The sequence below is a fragment of the Syzygium oleosum genome, unplaced genomic scaffold (genome assembly GCF_021117445.2).
Source record: "Syzygium oleosum isolate NSW1041296 unplaced genomic scaffold, Sole_v2.1 Sole_v2.57, whole genome shotgun sequence".
NCBI lineage: Eukaryota > Viridiplantae > Streptophyta > Magnoliopsida > Myrtales > Myrtaceae > Syzygium > Syzygium oleosum.
This window is the reverse complement of record NW_026607541.1, coordinates 829,186-852,844: the sequence shown is the minus strand read 5'-3', so window position 1 is coordinate 852,844 and position 23,659 is coordinate 829,186. Positions and strand designations below refer to the sequence as shown.

Genomic DNA, 23,659 nt, shown 5'->3' with positions numbered 1-23,659 from the left:
GAGCGGCTTCCAAGCAATTCCACGGGGACATAGTTAGAATTCCCCTTCGCTTTTAACATATGCGAGCACGGTTCATCTTTTGCGCGCGCGAGATAATCTTTTTCCCGATCTAATTAGGATATTCACCAGACTTTTAACCCGACATAAAAGAAATTACGCGAAGCAAAGATATTGCAATTATAACCCCTAAAAAGTTACAAGCACCCATTGGCTTAGGATCACAGTCCATGATATGAAAGTGAATAGCTGCTTATTTCAGTTCAAGAAGAAAATGGGTTCTCTTGTTTCAAGGAATTACAACTTAAATTTGCTGAAAAATTAGAATAACCTAAATATTAGGTGTCATCCTATTGTCCTGGACCTTCTTGATTGTCTTTTGGTCATTAAAAATATCTGCATGCACATTATTTTTCCAGCCAACCAAGCAAAACCTAAAGGCCAACTTTTCTCCAGCGGCTTGGCTTCGATGGACGCTTGAGCCGCTTTGCCCCCAACTATTCTCTGTTGATGACAGCAGACGGTTGGCTTCCCGTTGACTCGAGTCTTCACGTTATACGAGTAGGATCAGTGATTTGGATACTCTTTAATCTAGTAAAAAAGGATATGTGAATCAAGCAGTAATTTCGTTACTCTTGATCTAGCTCCAGCCCGCCATTGCTTAAGATCCCCGTTTAGATTCAATATGGATGTTGAATTTGAACTAGGGGTGATCGGTTGCAGGATGGGTAGATTTCGAATATGGTATATGGAATCTATCCTATTAAAACCGGTTCCCAGTTTTTGGAATATAGAACTTATCTTATTTGTCTTGCAACCGACTCAGTTTTTTAGGTCTGGTTCCAGGGTCTAAGTGGCACCGGTTTTTTTTTTTTGGGCTTTATTTCTTTTATAAACTAAAACAAATAGCAAATACGGCAAAATAGTATGAGTAATAGAATGGATCAAAGTAATATATCGATAAAAAATAAACAAAAACATAAGGTGGCACCACCGACACTGGATTGGTATCAATTTATTGCATTGGTATTAATTTAGTCCTAAATTTATTGTATTGGTATTAACTTAGACTTGAGCCTTTTGACCTAGTACCAATTTAGTTATTTCGACTAAATTTGGCTAGACATTGCCGATGTGAACGTTGCTTACGGGGCACCGTTGGTGCTGACATGGACAATTTTTAATAATATTTTTATTTTATTTCGATTTTTTGATTATTTTTTCTGATTTTTTTTTCTTTTTTCCTTTTTTCTTCATTTTGCCTGTGACCTGCCATCAGCCATGGTCGGGCGAGCTAGCCTCGCCTCGGCGAGGGTCACCGTCGACCGTCACAGGGTGAGGCTTAGCCAGGCGAGGGTGAGCCCCGGTGTGGGTCGGGTTTCGCCCAGGCCAGATCGGGCAAGGGGAGCCCTAACCTGGTTGGACCAGATCTGGCGAGCACCGATCGAGTTTAAAATTGATCAACCGGAGTCGTTCAATGAACCACAATAAACTTAGTGTACGAGGGTGGTCATATCAATAACGGAGTTATGAAATAGACTCCGCTGCTCAAATCAAAATTTTCTTTTAAAAAAAATCAACTCCTCTTCCATTACCTCACTCAATTTTCCTCCGAAATTGTTTTTCCCCATCGCGAACAAAAGCTGGCGTCATGTTCTCTGGAAGGAAAGGAAGCGCAGAGTTGCTCGAAGGAAAAGCCGAGCCAAAAACTCGAAAGCAGCCAGCTCCGGACCTGCTTCCTCAGCTCCTACGAAGCTGCTGTCTGAATTGTCGGTGGCCGACTGAACCATCACGCACACACACACTGTCTCTCTCTCTCTCTCTCTCGAGCTGCTTCTGTCTCACACACTCTCTCTATCTCACAGCAGCAGAGAAGCAACGAAAAAACGCAAAAGAAAAAACGGATTAAAAATCGAAGCTTTAAAGAGACACATAATTCGGTGTGAAAATGGAGACAAACACGCGGTCCCTTTCCTCCTCCCCTTATTACCTATCTTCGCCGCTTTGATGCTCGCTTCTCTTCTACGACAACACCCTCTTTCTCTCCCTCTCCCTCTCTCTCTCTCTGTGTGCAAGGTGTTCTCTCCATCCCCCTCGCTTCCCCTCTGCATTTCTTGCCTCCTTCGCGTGGGTGGGCATTCTTGTTTTCTGCTAATCTTGTCCTCGTTGGGGTCTCTCTCCTCGTCTCTGTTCTGCATTCGTTGTGTTCGTGTGTGTGTGTATGTGGGGGTGTGTGGGTGGGCGTTGGATTCCGGCAAGTCGGGCATTTGACTTGATGGGTGCGCGGCTTACTCAGATTCGATCTGGGGAATTGGTTCCGTAGCTCTGGTTTTGTCGTTGTTTCTAGAAAACTGATGATGGGTCGCGAGAGGATTGTGGTGAATGTGTTTGAGATGAGCTCTCGCGATCTGTGTCGTGTTGCTTGGTTTTACTCTGGCCTGCGATAGTTGACTGATTGTCTCTAGTTCGTCGGATTCAGAGTCCGGATCGTGGTTTTTTTTTTTATGGGTTTCTGGCTCTGCTGGAGGTCGTTTCTGGCTGGAGTGAAGTTGAGGTAGCTGATCTAGCTGCTGCGCGAGGCTGAATTTCTCTGCTTTTGGCTGAATTGCAGGAGATCTTGATGCTTTGACTGTGGCTTAGAGGGTAGATCTGGAGAGTGGGGGCGGGATCTGGATCGATCCTCGTTTCGGTCTAAGTTCTTGAAGTGAAGCTAAGCAAAGCTGGCGGCGACACTGGCTTGGAGGTTCCCTGCCAGCAATGGCAGCGGCCACACTTCTAATGATCTGGTAATTGCTGCATAGTTTGAGTTCTCGGGCCTTTGCTTACTTCATCTGCTACTCAAATCCGACAGCTTGGCATTGAACCGGTCAGAAAAAAAAAATAAGAGTTTCTTTATTTAGTTGGGGTGTATCCCAGTATTGGATTTGCCATTATTTTACTTGCCTCATTGTTTATCTTAGTTTCGATTGGGTCACTGGTTCTTTTGCTGTGCAATTTTGGCAAATGCTGCTCTTCAGTGATTCAGCAGCCGAGCTACATTTCCCTGTAATTATGAAGCTTGTTTGCAATTTAGAGCTTCTTGAGTATCCAAATCATAAGTTTGATGAACCACAATAAACTTGTTACTTTTCCTGCTTATCAAGAACATGAGTTTCGCAGTAGTAACTAATTGACTTTATTTTTCACTCAAGTAGCTGTGCCTATACGATCTTAAAAATTTTCTTCAAAAGGAAGTAATTATGGAATGCAAAACTCAAGATCCTGTTACACTTTGGATCAATATGCTTTGCTACTCCCTAGAAAGAGAGTGGCAGAAATTTTTACTGACTGAATGTTGAACTTCTTCATTTTTCTATAGCTAACAGTCATTTTTACATTCTCCATGTTGGATCGCCCTGCTTTTCTACTGGCTCATGCAAGCCAAATATTTGGTACCTCTAACGTCCATCTTCATCTTTGCAGGAAAGAAACGGGAATGGCAAACTTCAAGACTCAGAGCCCCCAACTCCACATTCAGTCATGAAGATGAATTTAAGGTTGGTAAATCTTTTGAAGTGTAGCTATGTACTTGTTTCATCTACTCTCCTGCATTCGGTGCTTCCTGCAGGAATGACAAGTACCCAAGTGCCTCTTTGTCATTTAAGTCATTATATTTTGATGCTGATTGCTGTGTGCTTATAAAACATGGATTTTTTTCATTTACTAAGAGTATTTTGTGTATCAAACATGTATTGCTTTTTGTGAACAATTTTCCTGAAAAAATCTTTGCAATTTTGACATGCCATTCTGGCATGAATTTAGAAAGCTGCATTAATTTATGACAAAGATGCATGACTTCCTAGAATGCCTCGATGATTTCATTGTTTGGTTTAGTTGTTCTGGTCTCGTAGAGTTTCTTGAACAATCTGATAACTCACCAAAGATCAATCCCATACGACATGTTACTTGCAAACAATCTGAACAATGTGGAGTGAGATAGTGTTATATTTAGTGAATAATTGGTCAATAAGGATCGAGGAGAATTTCCCTTAATAATGGGTACATTGTGTTAGAACCTTGTAATTCGCTCTGTATATATAAGTTAAGCATGCATTAGATCAGAGATGAATTGTCATAAGCTTCAAATTTCACATTTAGCTTCTACTGATATGGTCATTTGCAGCCCACTGAATGACAGCATCGTTATGAGAATGTGTGTGTGTATTAATCATGAATAATATGGCCTGCCGTAGCGCTTCTTCAAATGCCTTTTCATGTCTTAAGAAGTTTTTGCCTTTTCAAGACTTGGGCGTGGAATGATGATTTAGACATATATGAGGGAGCTGTTCCCTTGAGGATAGAAAGATATGCAAGCGTTAGAATTTTTATCTGCATCTGTACTTACTCCGACTGCAATATTTTGGATTCTGAAGGACATCTAGGCTGTTGACTCACCAATCATATAAAAATTCAATGCACCGATGATGTATACCCATGGCAATCCTGATATGGAGAGTCCATTGAATGAGTTGCTCTTAAAATTTAAAGAATCGGTTTGATAGGAAATGAATTGATTGGACAATACAGTGGTAGATACACTGTCTAAAAGTAGCTGTACCAGTTTGTATGCTTTTCATGAATTTTCCTTTTTTTTCCGTAATGTGGTCACATTTACTCTCAGCATTTTATGCTTCCAACCTGTGCAAGCTAAGCTAAATAAACTGCTCATACAAGACTTCACTAACTAAGTTCAGCAGAATGCTCACAATGCTTTCCTACTGTCTAATGCATTATGGTGGTTGGATACAGGAGTTTTCTTAATTTCTACTAAGTCGCAGTTCATTGTCCTGTATTGTCTCCCATTGTTGGTCTACTATGCGATTTCATACCCATGAAGTAAATTTTCTCTGATTTGATTCTGCCTTTTCCTTGCCTCCTCTGGAAAACAAAAAGTCACTACGATGTTTGTAAGTTCCTTTGAAGGGTTAATTTGCTGGCTTTGCTTAATTATATATCTAGCCTGCACTTAATGATCATTGTGTAGCACCTAGCTACGTATCTCATGTTCTCTTTTGTCTTGCAGGGATCGCACTAGTAGCATGGAGGATCCAGACGGAACATTGGCAAGTGTAGCCCAGTGCATTGAGCAGTTGAGGCAAAGTGCTTCTTCTGCTCAAGAGAAAGAGCATTCTTTGAGGCAGTTGCTGGAACTTATTAATACCCGTGAAAACGCTTTCAGTGCTGTTGGATCTCATTCTCAGGCTGTCCCAGTGCTTGTTTCACTTCTCCGTTCTGGATCCGTGGAAGTAAAGATACAAGCTGCTAATGTTCTGGGATCCCTTTGCAAAGAGAATGACCTAAGGGTAAAAGTTCTTTTAGGAGGATGTATTCCTCCATTGCTTGGTCTCCTCAAGTCCAGCTCTGCTGAAGGTCAAACTGCTGCTGCAAAGACCATATATGCTGTTTCTCAAGGTGGCTCTAAGGATCATGTTGGATCAAAAATCTTCTCGACTGAAGGGGTCGTACCGGTGCTTTGGAAGCAACTACTGAAAGCTGGAAACTTAGTGGATAGCTTATTGACAGGAGCTTTACGGAGCCTGTCCAGCAGCGCAGAAGGATTCTGGTCTGCTACGATACAAGCTGGAGGAGCGGATATCCTGGTGAAGTTGCTTATAGATGGACACTCAAGCACTCAGGCAAATGTGTGCTTTCTTCTTGCCTGCATGATGATGGAAGACGCATCTGTTTGTTCTAACGTCTTGGCTGCGGACACCACTAAACATCTTCTCAAGTTATTGGGACCAGGAAATGAAGCTTCCATAAGAGCAGAAGCTGCAAATGCTCTCAAGTCTCTTTCTGCTCAATGCAAAGAAGCAAGACAGAAAATCGCCAGTACTAATGGGATTCCTGCACTGATAAATGCTACAATCGCTCCGTCCAAGGAGTTTATGCAAGGTGAGTACGCCCAAGCACTGCAGGAGAATGCAATGTGTGCTCTCGCTAATATTTCCGGTGGTTTGTCATATGTCATCTCGAGCCTTGGTCAAAGCCTTGAATCATGCAGTTCCCCCGCCCAGGTTGCTGATACATTGGGAGCTTTAGCTTCAGCTCTCATGATATATGACAGTAAAGCAGAGTCAACACGAGCCTCAGATCCTATGGCAATTGAGCAGACGCTAATTAAGCAGTTCAAACCGCGCCTACCATTTCTTGTGCAGGAACGTACAATCGAGGCCCTTGCCAGTTTGTATGGCAATCCCATTCTCTCGCTTAAACTGGCAAATTCTGATGCCAAGCGTCTGCTTGTTGGTTTGATCACTATGGCGACCAATGAGGTGCAGGATGAACTTACACGAGCTCTTCTTACACTTTGCAAAAATGAAGGCAGTTTGTGGCGTGCTCTTCAGGGACGTGAAGGTGTTCAGTTGTTGATTTCTCTTCTCGGGCTTTCTTCAGAGCAGCAGCAAGAATGTGCGGTCGCATTACTTTCTCTTCTGTCGAATGAGAACGACGAAAGCAAATGGGCGATCACTGCAGCTGGTGGCATACCTCCACTTGTTCAAATATTGGAGATGGGATCTGTCAAAGCGAAGGAAGACTCGGCATTGATCCTGAGGAATCTTTGCAATCATAGTGAAGATATCCGCGAATGTGTAGAAAGTGCAGATGCTGTCCCTGCTTTACTGTGGCTACTAAAGAACGGAAGCACAAATGGAAAAGAAATTGCAGCTAAGACTTTAAACCATTTGATCCACAAATCTGATACGACAACCATTAGCCAGCTCACAGCATTACTCACCAGCGACCTGCCTGAATCTAAAGTGTACGTTTTGGATGCACTGCGGAGCATGCTTTCTGTTGCTCCCCTCGGTGATACCCTGCGAGAGGGTAGTGCTGCAAATGATGCTATTGAGACTATGATTAAACTATTGAGCTCTAGCAAAGAAGAAACTCAAGCCAAGTCTGCATCAGCCTTAGCTGGAATCTTTTATCAAAGGAAGGACTTGCGCGAAAGCAGTATTGCGGTGAAGGCCCTTTTGTCAGTGTTGAAGCTACTAAATGTTGAATCTCAAAACATTCTGATGGAGTCCTCTCGTTGCCTTGCTTCCATGTTTCTATCGATTAAGGTGAACAAGGATGTAGCTGCTATTGCCAAGGAAGCTCTCTCGCCCTTGGTTGCGCTAGCGAACTCCACAGAGCTGGATGTGGTGGAGCAGGCGACATGCGCCTTGGCCAATCTTATATTAGATAGTGAAATGTCAGAGAAAGCAATTGCTGAAGAAATTATTTCCCCTGCTACCAGGGTCCTGCGTGAAGGCACGTTTGCTGGAAAGACCCATGCTGCTGCTGCAATTGCAAGGCTGCTTCATACTCGTCAAGTTGATTACGCCTTAACTGACTATGTGAATCACTCTGGAATAGTTCTTGCATTGGTTTCTTTTCTAGAATCTACTAACAACGATCCAATTGCCACGTCAGAGGCACTGGATGCTCTTGCACTTCTATCGAGATCAGGATCCAGCGGGCACATAAAACCTACATGGGCTGTTCTAGCTGAATTTCCCAACAGCATCACCCCTATAGTCGCATCAATTGCCACTGCAGAACCTTTGCTGCAGGACAAAGCTATTGAGATATTATCACGACTTTGCCATGATCAGTGTCTTGTTCTGGGTAATACAGTTGCCAGTGCCAGTGGATGTGTGTCATCAGTAGCAAGAAGGATAATAAACTCGAAAAATAGGAGAGTTAAAATTGGAGGAACTGCATTACTTATTTGTGCTGCCAAGGTCAATTATCAGAGAGTGATAGAGGATCTAAACCAGTCTAATTCTTGTGCTCATCTGATTCAATCTCTGGTCACCCTTGCCAGTTCTGCTGAATCTTCTCCTCTGATAGGCCAGACAGTTGATGATAAGGAGGCCTTGATCCTTTTCAGACATCATAAAGAGGAAACAGGGAGTGGTGAATCCGATACAGGCAGCGTGACAGTTATTCATGGTGTAAACTTGGCGATATGGCTACTCTCTGTGCTTGCCAGTCATGATGAAAAAATTAAGACTGTGATCATGGAAGCTGGAGCCGTTGAGGTCCTCACTGACAAAATCACACATTACTACTCACTCTATTCCCAGGTATGATTTTTTTTTTATCAAAATTGGTTTCCTGAATGGTAATCATATGTTTGTTGATATGAGTGACAATCATGCAGATTGAAGATAAGGAGGACAGTAGCATATGGATATGTGCTTTGCTTCTGGCAATTTTGTTCCAAGATAGAGATATCATTAGAGCAAATGCAACTATGAAATCAATACCGGCTCTGGCAAATTTACTGAAGACTGAAGAGCTAGCAAACAGATACTTTGCTGCCCAAGCAATGTGCAGCCTCATCTGCAATGGAAGCAGGGGAACTTTGCTTTCTGTGGCAAATTCGGGTGCAGTAAATACGGGTGCAGCAGGTGGGCTTATTTCACTACTTGGTTGTGCTGACGTTGATATATTCGATCTCTTGGAATTGTCAGATGAGTTTGCTCTGGTGCGCTATCCAGACCAAGTTGCTCTTGAGAGGTTATTCAGAGTTGAGGACATTAGGGTGGGGGCAACTTCTCGAAAAGCCATCCCTGCACTTGTGGACTTGCTGAAGCCGATTCCTGATCGTCCAGATGCACCCTTCCTGGCACTTGGGCTTCTGACTCAGCTTGCAAAAGAATGCCCCTCGAACAAGATAGTAATGGTTGAAGCAGGTGCTCTGGAAGCCCTGACCAAGTATCTTTCACTGGGCCCACAGGATGCAACTGAAGAAGCTGCTACTGACCTACTAGGACTCTTATTTAGCACTCCTGAAATAAGGAAGCATGAATCTGCATTTGGTGCTGTCAGTCAATTAGTAGCAGTTTTACGTTTAGGTGGAAGAGGTGCACGGTATAGTGCTTCTAAGGCTCTGGAAAGCCTTTTTTCTGCTGACCATATTAGAAATGCTGAAACGTCAAGGCAAGCTGTTCAACCTCTGGTTGAGGTTCTTAGCACTGGTTTAGAGAAGGAACAGCATGCTGCTATAGCTGCACTGGTTAGATTATTGAGTGAGAACCCGTCAAGAGCTCTAGCAGTTGCAGATGTTGAAATGAATGCAGTGGATGTTCTTTGCAGGATCCTTTCTTCAAATTGTTCAATGGAGCTGAAGGGAGATGCAGCTGAGTTGTGCTGTGTTCTATTTGGAAACACAAGAATCAGGTCGACTATGGCTGCGGCTCGCTGTGTTGAGCCTATGGTCTCTCTCCTTGTCACCGAATTTAGTCCCGCTCAGCATTCGGTTGTTCGCGCTTTGGAAAAACTTGTTGAGGATGAGCAGCTGGCAGAATTAGTTGCTGCACATGGTGCAGTTGTTCCGCTTGTTGGCCTTCTTTATGGCAGGAATTACTTGCTTCATGAAGCTATTTCGAGGGCTCTCGTGAAGTTGGGAAAAGACAGACCTGCTTGTAAGATGGAAATGGTAAAAGCGGGAGTTATAGAAGGCATACTTGATATCCTCCACGAAGCACCGGATTTTCTTTGTGCTGCTTTTGCAGAATTGCTTCGGATCTTGACCAACAATGCCGGCATTGCCAAAGGAGCATCTGCAGCTAAAGTGGTGGAACCCCTTTTTCATTTGCTGGCAAGACCGGAGTTTGGGCCAGATGGCCAGCATAGTGCATTACAAGTTCTTGTCAATATTTTGGAGCATCCCCAGTGCCGATCTGAGTACAACCTTAGTTCCCACCAGGCTATTGAGCCTCTCATCCCTTTGCTCGATTCTACAGCTCCAGCCGTCCAGCAATTGGCAGCTGAGCTTCTGTCTCATTTGCTTTCAGAAGAACACCTCCAGAAGGACTCAGTAACACAGCAGGTAATTGCCCCCCTCGTACGAGTACTCGGTTCTGGGTTACATATGTTGCAGCAGAGGGCCGTAAAGGCCCTAGAAAGAATTGCACTTGCATGGCCAAATGAAATTGCAAAAGAAGGTGGAGTTGCAGAGCTTTCCAAAGTGATATTGCAAACTGACCCATTGCTTCCCCATGCTTTATGGGAATCTTCGTCTTCTGTTTTAGCCAGTATACTGCAATTTAGTTCTGAGTTTTATCTGGAGGTACCTGTTGCGGTGTTGGTAAGGTTACTCCATGCTGGCTCCGAAAGCACAGTAGTAGGTGCTTTGAATGCTCTCCTGGTTTTGGAGAGTGACGATTCAACCAGTGCCGAAGCAATGGCTGAAAGTGGCGCAGTAGAGGCTCTTTTGGAACTCATCAGGTCTCATCAGTGCGAGGACACGGCAGCAAGACTGCTGGAAGTATTGCTGAATAATGTTAAGATTCGAGAAACAAAAGCTACCAAATCTGCAATCTTGCCTTTATCGCAGTACCTTCTTGATCCTCAAACGCAAGCTCAGCAGGCCAGGCTACTTGCTACTCTTGCACTTGGTGACATATTTCAGAACGAAGGTCTTGCTAGAAGTGCAGATGCTGTTTCAGCTTGTCGTGCCTTAGTAAATGTGCTTGAAGACCAACCTACCGAAGAGATGAAAGTGGTCGCTATATGTGCTTTACAGAACCTTGTAATGTACAGTAGATCAAACAAAAGGGCAGTTGCAGAGGCTGGCGGTGTTCAAGTTGTATTAGATTTGATTGGTTCAAGTGACCCGGAGACATCTGTCCAGGCAGCAATGTTTATTAAGCTTCTATTCTCTAATCATACCATTCAGGAGTATGCCTCAAGTGAAACAGTCAGAGCTATCACTGGTGAGACTTCCTTGTATCTGATTTAGGATTCATGGGTTTTCTTTTTTGGAATTCGAGAAGCACAAGCATATATGCACGTAATGAGGCACTCTAGTATTTTCATTGCTGTTTTTTTTCCAAAATTCAAACCATCCATCATAAAGAGAACAGTTTGGCATCTTAGGTATTGCAACTTCCTCTGTCATTTTCTGTCATTTGCGACATTTTAAAAAGATTATGATGATGATTTCCGTATTTCATAAGTCAATCCATGTGGCATTTTTGACAGCAAAGGTCATGTGCCACAGTGCAAATAATATTGCTGTAGGTACAAAATTGTGAAGGACAAGGACATGCTAACTTAAAATCGTCCTAAAGCACTATTTTATTTGGTCACATTGAGAACCATGACAGAGAATCTATCATTACAAGTATCCTTGTGCAATTAGGAAATGATAGAATCTCTGTTGAGTCATCCTAGGGCAGGAACATTTATATATCGCATGTTCAGAAAAAAAGGTTCTCTCTCATTCGTCTGATGGAAAAAGTCCAACTAATTGCAGCTTAGCAATGCCTTGAATAGCATAGGTGACATTTTAAGTTATTGTATTGTCATTTTACCACATTGATCTAGTGCCCCATTGTTCTGACCAAGTCTATGCGCTTCAACTTGGAAAAACAGTTGCACTGTGCTAGTAATTTGCTTACATGGCTATTTCTCCTTATGTGCTGCTATTTATGGCCTTGCTTCTATTCTGACATCTTTTCACCTCTTTAATGATTGTCCTTTCACCTTGCAGCTGCCATTGAGAAGGATCTGTGGGCGACTGGAACTGTCAATGAGGAGTATCTGAAGGCTCTGAATGCACTCTTTGGCAATTTTCCACGTTTACGAGCCACCGAGCCTGCAACGCTTAGTATTCCTCATCTGGTTACCTCCCTAAAGACGGGTTCTGAGGCAACTCAAGAAGCTGCTCTAGATGCACTTTTCCTGCTACGGCAGGCCTGGTCAGCATGCCCAGCTGAGGTTTCGAGAGCTCAATCGGTGGCTGCGGCAGATGCAATTCCCTTGCTGCAATACTTGATTCAATCTGGCCCGCCTAGGTTTCAGGAAAAGGCTGAATTTCTGTTGCAGTGTTTGCCAGGGACACTGGTAGTCATAATCAAGCGTGGCAATAATATGAAGCAGTCTGTTGGTAACCCTAGTGTTTTCTGCAAGCTCACACTTGGCAACACGCCACCCAGGCAAACCAAGGTTAGCTGGATATACTAATATATTTATCTATTGCTCCTTTTATCATGGTATAAACAACAAATTGTTGAAACTTGTTATAAACTACCAACTACCTTGTGAGCAGTTTGGGTGGAAGCTGCAAGTCCAATTAGAATTGTTTAGCCATATGACAATACTCCTAGCCACCTTACAGTATGAGCCCTAAGTCCTTCAAAACAAAATCTCGATGAACCTCTGCCATTTTTTTACTTTTAACTGTATAAGCTTGGGTTTTTGTCATGCTAACCTTGAGCTGGCACTTGACATTTGAAATCACTCTTGTATAATGGGAAAATGTTTTTGGTCTTCGACCTAAGCATAATGCGTGCAATTTGGGATGCCATTTAACTGTTAACTACTGCTGCGATTTGGGATGCCATTTAATATGTTTAACTACTGCCTAAATGACTTGGAAAATCAATAAAATCATTTTCCATTTTCACTGGTCATGGAACTGTGAAATTGTTAAGTTCCTAAATATAAGCTATACCTTTTCCTCCTTCCAGGATATCAAGTTCTCTCTTCCAATTCTTCTGTCTAAAATTCCTTCATTAGTCAATTGCCTTTTTTTATTGACGCCTCAGTTTTTTTACTGGTGCTAATTGGGTATCCTTGCAAATATCTTCTTTGTAACCAGGTTGTTTCCACTGGTCCAAATCCAGAGTGGGAAGAGAGCTTCTCATGGTCCTTTGAAAGTCCTCCCAAAGGCCAGAAGCTTCATATTTCCTGCAAGAACAAAAGCAAAATGGGAAAGGTAACTTAATTGTGGCTGCCATCTCTAATGACAGGAATGTGAAAAGGTCTCAATCCTTATTCAGTTGCTAATTACTCATGGCCGTTGTTCTGTGTCTCGATGCAGAGTTCTTTTGGGAAAGTGACAATTCAGATTGATCGGGTCGTGATGCTGGGGGCTGTTGCTGGGGAATACACTTTATTGCCGGAGAGCAAAAGCGGCCCCTCAAGGAATTTGGAGATCGAGTTCCAGTGGTCGAACAAGTGATGTTACATCTCGGAACTTATCATTCTTCTCCGAAGCGAATCTTGGAGAGGACCCGTGTTTGAGAAAGGAATTCTTTTACGTAAGAGTTTTGTCTGGAGTACTTATAATGTCATTGTATATACGTTGCTGGAGTGGGGGCCTTTTTTCAGAGTTTTGCTAGTGATTGTTTCTGTGTAACATAGTCAAGACAAGTCAATGTATTCTTTTGTAACTTGATGTATTCTTTCTTCCTTTCTGGGTGAACATAATGGACAGAAGGATCGATTGCCCGTTAAGCGAAGGAGATAATAAACCATATGTACTTGTATATCTCAACGATGCTCGTCTAAGGGACCGGTATATAACGAGGTTGCTTCTTGTCGTACTTGTCGATGATATTCTCAGATAATCCAGGGTCCTGCAAATCTTGTGTTTCCACGACTACTTCGAGACTGTTTGCAAGACCGAAGTCATCGTTGTTTCGAAAATGTGTAGTGTCTAAATCAGATGATGCAAAGATTGAGAAAATTCATGTTCTTGAGGTCCCATTTGACTAGGGAATCATCCTATCGCTTCATTGGCCTTAGATATACCTGCATTTCACGACTCGTACACAAGGACAGCAGTTTCTACTGATCTAGTAAAAACAGGCTTATGGGCCATCACTTGGGACATGGAGCTCACTTGATGGAAAAATGAAACAATAAGTTCTGCACATTCAAATACTTAATCTCAAGTATTAAAATTGGAAATTTAAGTATTCGATAATAGCTGAAAACCTAATATGGTATATTATTACTTTCTCACCAAACATTTACTTATGGATAATACTGACAAATTTTATCCACATATTTCGAATTCATATTAAATTTGCGGTGATATTTTCCTGAGCCTTCATAGCATATATCGGCAATGGAAAATTTTCTTTTCAAAAGCGGATTGTGATTATGGCACATGTACAAAATCCGATAGATAGATTCTTAAGTGCACACGGCGGGGAGATGTTGCATATAAACTAGTCAAGTCAATCGATACCATATTAGTTTTCATTTTCATATCAATCGAGAAATATTTTTCTCTTTCCACTTATATGTAAACAATTTCTTCATATTGTGTTAAAAATTTGTTCCCATTAATTAATATTCCAAAAATATTATGATTTTTTTAAATGTCAATGTTTTGTACTCATGTAATGCAAGAACACTTCATGTTCCTATGGCATGAGAGTGGTCCTCAAAGTAATCTTGTCACTTGCTGTACTGTAAAATCTATGTAGTCATATATCTATAACTTATCATAATTAGATAATATTATACTATGGTTTCATTATCTATCTATACCAATATAGTAAGAGAGAGGCTTAAGAGAGATGCATTGAAATTTGCCATTTGGCAAATTGTTTAGGATGAAAGTATAAAAGATAATCTAGAAGTCTACCAATTAGATGAACGAGGATAAAATAATGAAAAAATCCAAAAGAAAATACTTCAATGTCAAAATGCGAAATATGAAATTATTCCCAAGCAACGAAAATATAAATGAAAAATTTGCAAATGTCAATTAAAATTTGGCTAAAAAATGAAAATCCTTATCCAATGAAAAAATAAAATTATTCATAACAATCCTGTAAAAAATAAAATGTTAAATTCTTAATATTAAATATTAATAGAAAATTCATTTCTCAATTGAAAATCAAAATGAAAATTTTCTGTCAATTTTAAATATATTAAAGGTTTTAATATCACTTGAGATATATTTAAATTATATTTCATATTTGTTGGAAATCAAGACATTCCACCAATGAATGCACGGGTTTTCGTTATGTGATCATATATAAAATTACCAAATCTTATATAACGACATAAAAAGATTAATTAAACTAATCGAGATGATGATATTGTATTATAAATAACATTTATATTAGGTTATATTTAATATTCAGTTAATGAATGAATCACTATACTAATTATTATAATATGAATACTATTGTAATTGACATCAGTATGCATAAGTATATCGCCAATTAATATTAAGCTATTTGAGCAACCTTGCATTAATTAGTAATAAATTCATTGTTACAATTAATTATAGAGTCAATCATAATGCATCATATGAATACAATTATTAAATGACTGCATTGCTATTTAAGATCATTATTTTAAGTATTATGATTTATAGTGTAAAAGTATATTTTGTTACAATTAATGTTATCTAACACGAATATAGTGAAGGAGAGGAAAGAAGCACGTGCAATTTTAATAATTATGATTTTATAGCTATTCATGTTATAGTCCTCAATGCTATAATTGAGCATCAACGCAATTGCGCGAAATCATTTCTCGACATGGCGAACTCTAATCAATACCCCGCTTACATCTAATTCAAATATCGTACTTTTCCATTAGAGAAAAGCAGCGAGAAATAGCGATTGCGATACCCACCTTCCCGAGATGTTTCTACATATATTTCACATCCTCTTGCGAAGCTCAATCTTTAGGTTTGTGGAATTTGAACCTGTGACCATTTGAAGCAAAAATTAGGGGTGAACGGTTCTAGAGTAGGTCTAGGTTCCACCTGAATTCTGGAACCAACCCTATTATGATCAGTTTCTAATTTTTAGAATCTGAAACCTACCATGTATATTCTGGAACCAAACTTGCGGTTTTATGGTCTACTCACGAACGAAACAATTCCTTTTTTTGTTTCATTTTCTATTTTTTACTTTGCTTCATTTTTTGTCAAGCAACAACAAAAATTTCTCTTCAAATAGATAGAGTTTCATCAACAAGACAGCCTATCCTAAACGGAACCATTTAAAAGCAAAGTGATAAATCAAACCTAAAAAGGGAAGTCGTATTATGTTGTCATGTGGAGTAAATGACAATGATTGATTCAAGAGTAAACTAGAAACATATTTAAAAGAGTAATAATTAGTTAATTTGAGGTTTCCAAAGTTCATAGTACACTAGGTTTCTCCTACAATGAACACACATATGTTGCAGGTTTCCAATGGATATCTTTCACCTGCAGCAGAGCAAGTTTAAAACTAATCATAGTAAAGGCAGTCTTGTGTGTGTACGCATAGCATTTCTGGTCGAACCCGCCCCACCCAACTAAGAAGAAGCCAACCTGACAAATATATTGAATAACATTAGTAATTAAATGATGTTCCAAATTCTGAAAGTTTGATATTACTAGTATAAAAATTGTTGAAAAGATCTATAGATGTTACTAGTTTTAGAGTTATCTCGGTTCGGTACGGTTCTCTAGTTGGTTCTCAGTCTGATTCTTCAATTCAAAGGTTCCTACTTGGGAACTGGGAGTCGGATCGCGTAGTACCGATTCCAAAAAATTTGGAACAGGGAATCGAACCGAGAAGTCTTGAAACCAAGAATCGGACCAATTTTTAGGATCGATTCCCGATTCTACCTAGGACCCATACTCGCCCCAGGCAAAAACACTCAATAATAAGCACTTATACAGCTGAGGGTAAGGCCATATTTTTTTGAATGGATAATGACACAGGCAGTCCCTAAACTTTGACCAAATGTGCAATGCAGTCCTTAAACTTTTGATTTGTTCAATGTAGTCCCTGAATTTTAACTTAATATTAATGTGGTCTCTAAACTTTTGGTAAATATTCAATCAGTCCTTGAACTATATTAAAATGATGAATATAGTCCCTAAACTAGAATCAACGAAAAGACCACATTAAACATTTTCATATAGCTCATGGGCTAAATCGAACATGTACCAAAAAGTTCGGGGACGACATTGAACAAATTCAAAGTTCAGGAGCCACATTGCATAACGAGCTAAAGTCCAGTAATCATATTGAATAAACTAAAAATTCATGAATCATATTACACGTTAGCTCAAAATTGAGGGATCGTGGGTGTCATTTTTCCTTTTTTTCTTCGAATTACATCGGACACGTAAAGCAACGGACGGGGGGGACCACCCACGTGTCGCTTCGCTTCGCTTCCCCACAGCGTCGGCCCCCTCGTGCCCGCGATTTGACCGAATTGCCCCTACTGCCCTCCCACCCTAGTCCCTAATCACACACCCTCCTCCGGGATTATAAGAAATCCCGTTAAATTAATTACCGTTGAATAATAAATAAATAAATAAGGAAAAAATCCACGTGGTTGGGGAGGGGGAGGCGCGCATTCCGATGCCAAAAACACGCGCGGCGCTCACGGACCCAGCTCCCAACGGTGCGCACTGCGCACCCCCCCCGTCCACCTTCCTTCGTCTCCTTCGTCTTCTTCCATCTGCTCACTCGCTCGCAAAGCTCCCACCTTTACACCACCTTCAGTGCATCATCATCATCTCTCTCTCTCTCTCTCTCTCTCTCTCTCTCTAGATTCCCCCATTGCCAGCATTCGCGCGCGCGCGCGCGCATCCAGCTCGAGAAACCCTAGATCTCGTGCCCCACGCCGGCGTCCGATCGCCGCCGCGCCCCGGCGTCGCCGCCCGCAATGGCGGCCCTTCTCTTGCTGCTGCCGGTGTCGCTCCTGCTGTCCTGCCTCGCCGCCGAGGGGGCGGCCGCGGTCACCTTCTCCTCGCGGCTGATCCACCGGTTCTCCGACGAGGTGAGGGCGCTGCGGGACCCCGGCGGCGGCGGCGGGGCGGTCCCGTCGAACGCCAGCGCCGCAGGCCAGTGGCCGGAGAAGAGGAGCGTGGAGTACTACCAGGTCCTCGTGGCGAGCGACTTCCGGAGGCAGAACATGAAGCTCGGCACTCACTACCAGTTGCTCTTCCCTTCCGAAGGGAGTCAGACGATGTGGCTCGGGAATGAATTCGGATGGTCAGATTCGCACGCCCTTCTATTTGAATTTCCGTTATTATTTTTTCCTTCTTTTTTTGTGGAGGAACGTCTCTTTCTCCGCTTGTGATTGTGTGTAGCCTTTAGCTTTCCTTGTGTTGTTGACTCATTTGGTCTGCTCTACGAGATGACCCAGTCAATGGACCATGGTTGTGGCCGTATATATATTTAACTCCTTGGGCATTATTATAAGGTGACAGCATCGGTTTAATTTGAACAGCACTTTTGGCTCATTGGCTAATCCTCTGATTCTTGGATTAGCTTCCTTTTATGCTAATCCTAATTTGTCTATATGGGTTTCGGAATCTCCGGACTGAGAGATTATTTTGGGATAGATTTGCTTTTCAGGGACCAAAAAGGGGAAGGGAGATGAGACATTGAATAGCTTGTTAATTTAATAGCTATGAATCTTTCAATTACAAAACTTTCTCCAAACTCCTGCTCTGGAAATTTTTCTGGGAAACGTACGGGCGCATCAAATTATGAGAATTAGATTGCAAGACACGTAGCATAGCATGAGGATTTAGGAACAAAGAAGACAAATTGAGAATGCCAGTCTGAAGGATTTCACAATTTGAAAAATGCCCGTGTTGATATCGGCTGTTGATTTTCCTGTTGAACTCTGGTATTTAAGCAGATGCTTAACCTGCCTGCGCCCGTTCTTATGTTGCCCCTCCTTTATATCCTGAGCACTAAACGCTCATGTAGCCACTTAATGTGATCTATATCAGTCTCAGATGAGACAGTCCCTTGTGACCCTTATTGTTCATGCATCTCAGTGTAGCTTGTGATTTTCAGGCTACACTACTCTTGGATCGACGTAGGTAGTCCAAGTGTTTCTTTCCTTGTTGCATTGGATGCTGGGAGTGATCTTCTTTGGCTTCCCTGTGAATGTGTACAGTGTGCTCCTCTGTCCGCCAGCCACTATAGCAGTCTGGTAGTTCTTCCCCTTACTGTATTCTAATTCTAGCACGATACATTTATTTCCCGCTGCTGTCTTTGGCTTGTTTTCGGCTTGTGCTTTCTCTATTAATTCTTGGTCTTTATGGTTATTATTGGTGTAGGCGTTATGCGAATTATATCCTGTGCAGATGTCAGCATGTCCTTATTTTGTTTGCAGTATCTGTGAATAATACTTATCAGGAAAGACTACGGTTTTCTCTTTGTAGTAATTGCTTTGCCCTTGCGTAGTAGGTTTTACATTAGGAAAAGAACAAGTTCTTGAAAGTAGTTAGGAAGCAGCTCTCCGTACTGTTGAGGTAAGATATAAACTTCCGGTGAAGGATTGAGTATCGGAACCCTTTTAATTTTACAATGATACTTATAAACTCAAGATAGTTGGACGTAATTAGAAGAATGTATCCAGAACATAGGAAGGAGAAAAACGTAGACTTTACGGGGTCTTATTCTATTATTAGGCAAACTTTGATTTCAGAAGCATGACGGCTATGTAGTTAATACATGTGACAGCTCACCAGCCACAAGCAGTGCTATTTGTGTGGTTCTCTGTTTAGCATTTGCTTTCGTGGAGTCATGAGATAGTGAAGTTCCAGTCTTAAGTTCGTAACAGTTTTAGCACTTATTTCCGATGATTGATTGGCAGGTGCTCCCTTGTATTTGGGGCAATCTATTGTGCAGGATAGAGATCTGAATGAATACAATCCATCTGGTTCCAACAGTAGCAAGCACATAACTTGCAGCCATCAGCTATGTAAACTGGGCCCAAGCTGTAAAAGTCCTGGAGAATCATGTCCATACATTGTTAACTACTACTCTGAGAATACATCAACTTCTGGATTACTGGTGGAAGATATACTGCATCTTGCCTCAGGCAGTGGCCGGGCATCAAATAGTTCTGTATCGGCTCCAGTCATTATGGGGTGTGTTTCTTTTGCCGATTTTCCTCTTTTAGCAGCTCCTTTTCTCTTTCTATTAATGTTTGCACTGTTTCTGGTAGCAATTATATGTGACTCTGGCATGGCCTAATCAATTATGACATTGTTTTTTCACATGCTTTTGTACTCAGATGTGGTATGAAACAGAGTGGGGGTTACTTGGATGGTGTTGCTCCTGATGGTCTGATGGGGTTGGGGCTTGGAGAAATTTCTGTTCCATCTTTTCTTGCTAAAGGAGGATTGGTTCCCAACTCATTTTCGTTGTGCTTTGTTGAAGATGATTCTGGGACGATATTCTTTGGTGACCAGGGTCCAGCCAACCAGAAATATACAGCTTTTCTACCTTCAAATGGAAAATAGTGCGTTATAGAATCCTCTTTTGATGTTTTGCTAGTACATAATGTACACTTCAGGACATGATATAATGTTGATGTTTAGTTTGTGATGTTTCTCATGATTAACTCATCATATTGGTTCAGTGAGACATACATTGTTGGGGTCGAGGCATGTTGCATTGGAAACTCTTGTCTTAAGCAAACAAGTTTCAGTGCTCTGGTAGATAGTGGCACGTCATTCACATTTCTTCCCAATGGAGTTTTTGAAACAATTACCCAAGAGGTACGTTACATCAATACTCTTTCTGTGTGGTTGTGGGAAGTTCAATATGTAATTTCAATGTCTTTTAATAGTTTGACAGACGAGTGAATGCAACTCACTCTAGCATTGAAGGATATCCTTGGAAGTATTGCTACAAACCCAGGTGAATGTGCTTGAGGATGCGTTGTAAATGCTGCTGCTCCCCTCTTGAGTATGTTTCTGTAAATTGACATTCTACTTGTTTCGACAGTACAAAGGAGAAGGCGAAAGTTCCCTCTCTCACACTTGTTTTTCCACTAAACAACAGCTTTGTTGTCTATGACCCTGTTTTCAAGGTCTATGGCATGGAGGTATGTATTGTTTGATTTTCGTGATGGTAGGCCGTCTGAACTAGATTTGCAATATATCGCTTGTCCATTGAACAAGGCCAATAAAAAATTATGTTCATCAAATAAGTTTAGGCATGTGAGGTGAAAGTCGGTGTCTGATCAATTAGGGCTTTACTTTCTGCAACACCAAGTTCACTCATGAGAGTCTTGACGTACACTCCAAAGAGTTGATGTTCATTCATCATAATTCACTTCGTGGTTTACTGGTTACCTCGCCTTTCTGTAGGAAGAAGGCTGGTTATGTGTCTTGATGGATGTAGGATTTTTTTTTGGTAGTATGCAAGGAGAACAATTCAAAATATTGAAGGGGTCTTGTTAACAAACGCCTCAGTGGCATTCGTTAAGTATATTGGACAAAGAAAGTTTTAATTTTCAAAATGCTGATTACATTGGTATAGTTAATGCATTAAAAACTATAATCTTTTTGTAATAGTCACTCGTCAAATTCCTCTACTCGTTTGCAAATTTCCATATTGAAAATGTGAGATTGATAGTCCTTTGAGAAATCTATTTGGGATAAACAACAATGGTTGCTAAAATGATGCCTATTGGAGGCGTGGATGGTGAAATGTATTAGTAAAGGACAATGGTCGCAAAATTAGTATTTCAGTTTGTGTGTATCTTGCATATACAGAGTGCCTGATCATCTCCTTACAGCTGAACTGCAGTTCTTGGTTTCTGTGGAGACAAGATCTTAAATCCGGTTGTTTCTTTGGGTTCCAGGGGTTGGCGGGATTCTGTTTAGCAATACAGCCAACTGATGGAGATATCGGAACAATTGGACGTTAGTGTTCCCTCTACTCATGCTACTCTTTCTCATTCTTTACATGCTGTAATGTTCTTATCATGTTTCCATGCAGAGAACTTTATGATGGGATACCGCATGGTGTTTGACCGGGAAAATTTAAAGTTAGGCTGGTCACGCTCAAACTGTGAGTTCTCGGGCTTTTCTCATTCATCATCTTTAGTTAATTACCTGCCTCATTACTCGTTTGCCTAGCATGTGTTGCTACTACCAGTGGTAACCTCAAGTCTTCTTTTCGCTGCCCCTCTTTTCCTTGTACAATGTGATACTTCTGTTAAATTCCACATTCTTGCTGGTTAGGTTTGCGCTGCTTAGATATATTATTACTTAAAACTTGCATAAAATCCATTGGAATTTGCGCAGGCCAAGATTTAGATGACGATCGGAGTATGCCTCTAACACCAAATGGCAGATCCCCCAACCCGTTACCCACAACCGAGCAACAGAGCGCTCCTGGAGGGCATGCGGTGGCGCCTGCTGTGGCTGGGAGAGCGCTCTCCAAACCATCGGCTGCTTCACAGAAGCTCATATCATCCCACTTAAGTTTAATCAGTTTAATGCCGCTTTTGCTGCTTGTGCACTTTCTTGCCACTTTCCGGCACATAAACGAACCTTTTTCGCTCATATGCCAAAGCTCACTTCGCTGATGATGGGGGGATCTTACATGTAAATTTTCCTCAGTTTTGTAAGGGAGTAGTCGGGATGGGGGGAGCTTGTCCGTGTCAACCATCGCCTGTCAGGTTTTTGTGGTTTCTTCTGGGCTTGTGGTTGATGGTGTTATTGTATATTTTGTCATGTCTTATAAATATTCCTGTGTCTTCTTCCATCTCCCGTGCCTTGCATTTTGTCCTCATTCGCTATATTTTGGACCGACCGTGGTTTTATTCTACGTCTGTTGAGGGACTCAAGTCGTGCTCAGTCTGTCAGGAGGAGGCAGGAGCTGAAGAAAAATGGTAATGGTGGTTGGAGAACAGTATGACTGGTTGACCCACATTCTAATCATTTGCTTGACTGTGTTCGGTGGGGCAGTAGCAAGAGACAGCCGGATTATGGTTTTTAAATTTTTCGTCGAGTCTGCTGTTGTGCGCAGGATGTCATCACAACTTTGTCAGATACCGTCTCGTGATTTCTCAGACAAAAACTCCATTATGATGGCAAAGAGACTAAGTTGCCCTCCCATCAGAAAATACCAAGCACAAACCCTAGCGTCAGAATTCCCATCGCTCCAGTTCCCAAAAGCTCAAACCCTCCATAAATGGTGCGTTTAATGGGCTTTCTGCCTACAAAGCCCCTTGGGGAATGTATCCAAGGATACAAGCAGCATGGACGGTAAGTTGATGTTAAATTCAGGAGCTCGGTTTCGGCACTTGGTCTAGCACCACTCCGTTGCCTCGTCCCAACTACAAAATGTGCCCTCGTCCACTTCTCGATTCTTGTACATTATCATCGGTACTATAGGAAGGGTACTATAGGAAGAGAACCCAAACGTCGTTTCCGAATGGTGGATCTCGGTGCTTCGTGCCATCCCTCGAGACTTGAAGTCCTTCGGGCCTTTTTCCTGTAATTATCGATCACCAAATATACGAGTACAATCTGGCTCGATGGGCTCATTCGATTATGATTAATATACGATGATGTTCAGATTACGGGTCGAAATAAACTTTACGAGCAATCGCTTTGCCAGTTTGGTTTCCTACTACTCACGTCCTAGTTTCAGGCTTTATTCTTTGTCAATCTACTTACATTATACAATGCATGCATCAAAGTGTATGCTATAATGCTATAAGGTGAGCAATTATTGGGTCGCAAAGAGGGAAGTGCACTACTTGATTGAAGAAGGGGCACCGATCCAACACTTACTAGAAATCGACGCCATTTCCAAAAAGCTTTTTTGCCTTTTGTATAAGACACACAAGCCTCCAAGCACAAAAGAGCAATGCGCACTGAAAAGTGTTGTGGGAATATTGATCTTCCTCGTGGTTTTACTTTTGGGCATTGCACGTATTGAAGTAGAAACAAAGTTGCAGTGGGGGAGAATATTATTTTGTGCTCTCTTTGTTGATGGAAAGCAGCTGTAGAAGTTGCCAAAAGGCACCGTCGTCACACTCCTCACCAACCTTTTTCTTTTGTCGCTCTAAAATTCTTAAGTCGGAAATTCGACCGCAC

At 41.6% G+C, this 23,659-nt stretch overlaps 2 protein-coding genes across 4 annotated transcripts; both read left to right on the top strand.

The window, feature by feature from the left end:
- The first annotated feature begins 1,965 nt into the window (after positions 1–1,965).
- On the top strand, positions 1,966–13,271 carry LOC115687300 (protein CELLULOSE SYNTHASE INTERACTIVE 1). Of its 2 annotated transcripts, none has more exons than XM_030612812.2 (8): positions 1,966–2,128; positions 2,609–2,783; positions 3,460–3,533; positions 5,060–8,111; positions 8,189–10,748; positions 11,528–11,982; positions 12,638–12,754; positions 12,860–13,271. In XM_030612812.2, exons 3-8 carry the CDS (start codon positions 3,517–3,519, stop codon positions 12,998–13,000), a joined length of 6,342 nt encoding a protein of 2,113 aa, XP_030468672.1. In that variant the 5' UTR covers positions 1,966–2,128; positions 2,609–2,783; positions 3,460–3,516; the 3' UTR covers positions 13,001–13,271. The 2 variants fall into 2 exon arrangements, with proteins under 2 accessions (XP_030468672.1, XP_056163644.1); XM_056307669.1 differs by having other exon boundaries at positions 2,019–2,168.
- A 4,159-nt stretch (positions 13,272–17,430) lies between these two features.
- On the top strand, positions 17,431–22,319 carry LOC115687310 (aspartic proteinase-like protein 1). Of its 2 annotated transcripts, none has more exons than XM_056307671.1 (10): positions 17,431–17,789; positions 18,606–18,739; positions 19,411–19,687; positions 19,834–20,061; positions 20,182–20,320; positions 20,392–20,462; positions 20,550–20,649; positions 21,412–21,472; positions 21,549–21,620; positions 21,857–22,319. In XM_056307671.1, exons 1-10 carry the CDS (start codon positions 17,461–17,463, stop codon positions 22,138–22,140), a joined length of 1,695 nt encoding a protein of 564 aa, XP_056163646.1. In that variant the 5' UTR covers positions 17,431–17,460; the 3' UTR covers positions 22,141–22,319. The 2 variants fall into 2 exon arrangements, with proteins under 2 accessions (XP_056163646.1, XP_030468685.2); XM_030612825.2 differs by having other exon boundaries at positions 18,606–18,744; positions 19,446–19,687.
- Positions 22,320–23,659: the final 1,340 nt, after the last annotated feature.